Genomic DNA, 4,373 nt, shown 5'->3' on the forward strand with positions numbered 1-4,373 from the left:
GGGGAGCCGTTTGGCCTCAGAGAGGGTGGCGGACTGAGAGGGGCAGCGTAGAACCCTAGTGCGAGGGAAAGAGAGAGGTCGACAGGCCGAGTTCTCTTACCGCGGACAGATTACGCGTTTTGGTCACAGGCAAGCTGCGGTGGGGGAGAGTCTCTCGCAGGGCAGCGCCGTGCGATCATCAGGATTCTCCACATTCTCCCAACGCACCGCGCCGCAACTGCAGTTCCAAACAGGGCCAAGGATTCGCCAAATAATTTTGGCCCAAATGGAAAGAGCATTAAGCTAATTCTAACTCCAATTTGTATTTTTTTCTTTTTTGACTTATTAGGCACGACATTTTGTAGCATTGTATCGAAAAAGGATTGGGCTCCTTTTTGTAAGGAAAATGTGTAAGAAATTTCAAAGAATAAAAATAATATGGAAATTTTCAAATAAAATTTCAGGTTGATGACTTCGCATAAAAATTAGGAGGATTCTATTCATGATGTACAACCTCTCACAAAAAAAATGCATTTGTGCCCATGTCTCGTGTCTCTTTTCAGTGTTTCCTCGTGATGCTGCTAGAACACCCTGTGAAGTGTGATAACTCAGTCGGAACTCGGACGTAGTAAGTAGCAACATTGCCCATTTTACTATTGCAATCATATTTTTATTTAATTTTGGAGTACTTTTTTAGATGAGGCTTTATTCCCATGTTGAACTAAGGCTCAGGCAGTCAGGCTTATAGAAAGCCACATAGAACAGGGTCCTGGATTTTGCACAGCAATGTGCAAAGAACCATTAATTATTATAACTGAAATGGTGAAATGAAGACAGAATGGCAGGAATTAACATTGGAATTCCTTTTAGCATGATGTGCTATATGTATAGCACAATATGAACAGAGTCGTAATGAGTAATGAGAATTCGGCAGATCCTAGATAGATTTGAGTTATTTCTTTAGGAATCGAATAGCAGAAAGAAATAAAAATCTAACAATACAATACATAATTGCCCCCAAATTATTTGGACAGACACATTACAAAAAGGGTGGAACTGCTATCATAAAGGCATGGAGTTTCCTGCCAAGAGAAAGAAACAAGTTAAAGTGAGTTTTGTTACAGTAAGGTGTTAAGTGCAAATCAAAGCTCAAAGGAATCCCAAAAGCATGCACAACGATCATTTAACCAATCCTGGAAGAGAACAAAACTGGAACATGTAACTGTACTTAAACGTCAAAGCTAATTTCATAAGCAAATTGCATAAATTTACAATTAATAGTTTCCATGGTAAGGTAGTGGATCACTCAAGTATTGTGAACCATTATATAAAATAATCACAGCACTGCAACGAATGACCTGATCTACACTTTCATTCAGACGACCATCCATATATAGAGCATATATCAATCATTTCTCACTAATAGTCCAGCCATTATATTAGTTCTACAGAAGTTCTTTGCTCTCAAGTTCATTTGTGCTATTTATTAAAATGAAGTGTAGTTTGCATGAGTTGGGGCCCTGGGTACCAAGAAAGCCAGTGTATAAACTCATTTTTTTAGTGATAACCTAGTTTTAGCATATTTTATCATGGAGATCCATGCTGCATCAAAACAGAAGTGCCAAGGTGATGTATTGAACTAGGGGAAGCGATAGAAACAATAGTGAAACAAGATTTTGAAGTTCACTGAAGATATGCTATGCTACTAAATCATTTGCTATATTTAGTTTGCCAATCACTTGAATCACTACATCTACAAACCCATCAAGGCATGCAAGATCAGTGCCAGGAATCTCAAAGGTATCTATAACACCAGGCAAAGAAATCAGTAAACAAGTAGCACAACGTTTTCACAAGGTATAATATATGAATGGTCATCATTTGTGCATAGCCCATGTGTATAAGTGTATTCCTTTAGGATAAATGAAAATCATCAAAGACTGCCATTCCTAAATAGAAATAGAACAAAACCAAGCTTATTAAGTAAAATAGTCAGGAAAAGCATGGAAGTGAATATATTCTGGAGTCAAGGAAAAGCATGAAAATGAACATTTACACGATGATACCTAATGTCCTAATATGCAAGAGATGCGCATAAATATCCATCTGAAATTACCAGTTGCCTACAGAATAGAAAAATTCGGCAAAAAAATCCCGCCTCCCCTGCAATCTTAGAGCCAGAATTTGCGCACTTAGTTACAGTAGCAAATCCTAACATACCATCCATCAGAATAACAGGACCGTATCCAATCAAATCAAACAACTAACTTGGCCCAAACAGCCAATCTACAATGCTTAAAACTCAAAGAAACTACATTGCAAAGATCAGGGTAGCTGACGAGCACAACTTGTCGGGGATAGATCCGCAGTACCCGCAAGGAAGGAAGAAGATGACTCCTACTAGGATTCCCCTGTAATCCTACTAGGACTCATACCATGTAATCATACTAGGACTCATACCATGTAATCATACTAGGACTCCTACCTTGTAACCGACTAGTAATCCCACCCCCTGAGTATATAAAGGAGGGCATGAATCCCTAGATAGGTAGTCAAAGACCTCATAGAACCACAAAAGAGGATCAAATCCTCAACACCAAACAATACCCAAGCGCAGGACGCAATATACAACACCCCAAACAGGATGTAGGGTATTACGCTACTGTACGTAGGATACCAAGTAAAGTTAGCATGTAAAAATTCCTTTTGTATAACTTATTTTAGCCTATTTGATCAGCAAGATCAATGCTGAAGCAAAGGGTAAAATCAGTGCCAAGTTGATGTTTGGAGATACAGAAAGCAACTGAAGCATAAGTGAAAACAAGGTTTCACTGGTAAATTGTTCACTGAAGAGATGCTACGCAGTTAAATTATTTGCTACATTTTGTTTGTTAATCACTTGAATCAGTACACTAGGAACCTCAAAGATATCTGTGACACAATGCATACCAGTCAGCACTAGCGAAGTACCACAATGTTTTCACAAGGTATAACAAATGGGCATAATTTACACGTGATCAATTTGTTATGCATTGGAAAAGATGAAAATCATAAAGAGACTCTGCCATTCCTAAATAGAGACAAAACAAAGCCAAGCTTATCGAGTTAAATATAGTCAGGAAAAGAATGGGAGCCAACATTTTTTGCAAAGACACCTAATATGCAAGAGATGAGTAAGAATAACCACCCGAAATTGCCAGTTACATACAAAACGGCAAAATTGAGCAAAAGATTCCATCCCTGGAATTCAACAGCAAAAATTGTGCTTTCGGTTACAGTGTCCATTGCTAATCCACATTCCTTCAGAACAGTAGGATCATATATTCATATCCAATCAAATCAAACAACTAACTAGGCTAAAGAGCCAATCCACCACGCTTAAAACTAGCTAGGATCCACAGAAACTACACTGCAAACATACATATACACATATCGAGTTTCAAGCAGATTGCAGTTAGCAACTTAGCATGCAGAAGTCAGAGCACCGGAACGAGCGACCCCTGCTCCCAGCCTCACCGAACCTAGACAACCCATTGGACCATATCCTGTCCTTCCAAGAACATGTAAGGAAGAACCGCACCTTGGGGGACGAGACACCAGCTCCGAGACTCAGACGCGATGGCCGACTGCAGCCTCGCGGACGCGACAGCGCTGTGGAGCGGCAGCGCGGAGAGCAACCCATCGGACACAAGCGGTAACCTGCAACGCCAACCATACACCAAAGCACGGCGGCCGCGTTTTACGTACAGCTAGTGTGAGCGCGAGAAAAGGAGATGTGGGAAGAGGAGACGACGCGTGGGGGAGGATGGAGGGCGCGTACCTGTTGATGCAGGAGGCGCGGCGAGAGGCGGGGAGGCAGCTGCGGTGGAGGAGGGAGTAGGAGACGGCGCGGGCTAAGGCCCTAGATCGGGCGGCGACGGCGGTGGCCGCCATTGCTGTAGTTGTGCGGAGGACCAAATTGCGGCGGAGGGCAGCAGAGGGAAGGGGATGGGATGGGCTTTTACACCGTGGCCGAAGAGGGGTTTTGGAACTTTGGGCTTTTACAGCCACTGTGGCTTTGGGCCACGTTGGCCCAGGACTAGAGCCGAATTCCGGCCCAATATCTACGACATGTTTGGTTTGTGACCCAATGAGTTGGGCTAAATTTTGGTCATGCCAAAACACAGGACACAGGGTACGTCTATCTATCACCGCACACGCGATAAGTTGTAAGGAGCAGCCTACTAAATAGATATCCCACCAATTATAACTTACCACGTGCTTGCTCCCCACTAATCTAGCCCATGAGATGTTCCATGCATGCACCTACATATATATACTCCATATTATGTCTAGATACATAGAAAAACTATATATCTAGAAAATGTAAAATGATCTACAATACTAAAGAGAGG

The 4,373-nt window shown here is 41.8% G+C and overlaps 1 protein-coding gene across 1 annotated transcript; it reads right to left on the reverse strand.

The window, feature by feature from the left end:
* Window positions 1-818: 818 nt before the first annotated feature.
* On the reverse strand, window positions 819-3,971 carry LOC101755984. The gene is made up of 3 exons (XM_004952141.3): window positions 3,800-3,971; window positions 3,560-3,678; window positions 819-1,061 (listed from the first exon to the last, which is right to left on the reverse strand). Exons 1-3 carry the CDS (start codon window positions 3,910-3,912, stop codon window positions 1,042-1,044), a joined length of 252 nt encoding a protein of 83 aa, XP_004952198.1. The 5' UTR covers window positions 3,913-3,971; the 3' UTR covers window positions 819-1,041.
* Window positions 3,972-4,373: the final 402 nt, after the last annotated feature.

Source organism: Setaria italica, chromosome I, assembly GCF_000263155.2.
Source record: "Setaria italica strain Yugu1 chromosome I, Setaria_italica_v2.0, whole genome shotgun sequence".
Lineage (NCBI taxonomy): Eukaryota > Viridiplantae > Streptophyta > Magnoliopsida > Poales > Poaceae > Setaria > Setaria italica.

Excerpts from the sequence above, each read along its gene's own strand:
- LOC101755984 (XM_004952141.3), bottom strand. The coding sequence starts at position 3,912 with ATGGCGGCCACCGCCGTCGCCGCCCGATCTAGGGCCTTAGCCCGCGCC. Across the intron at positions 3,679-3,799 it reads CGCGCCTCCTGCATCAACAG|GTTACCGCTTGTGTCCGATG; the intron begins GTACGCGCCCTC and ends TTGGCGTTGCAG. Across the intron at positions 1,062-3,559 it reads CTGGTGTCTCGTCCCCCAAG|GAAACTCCATGCCTTTATGA; the intron begins GTGCGGTTCTTC and ends TTCTCTTGGCAG.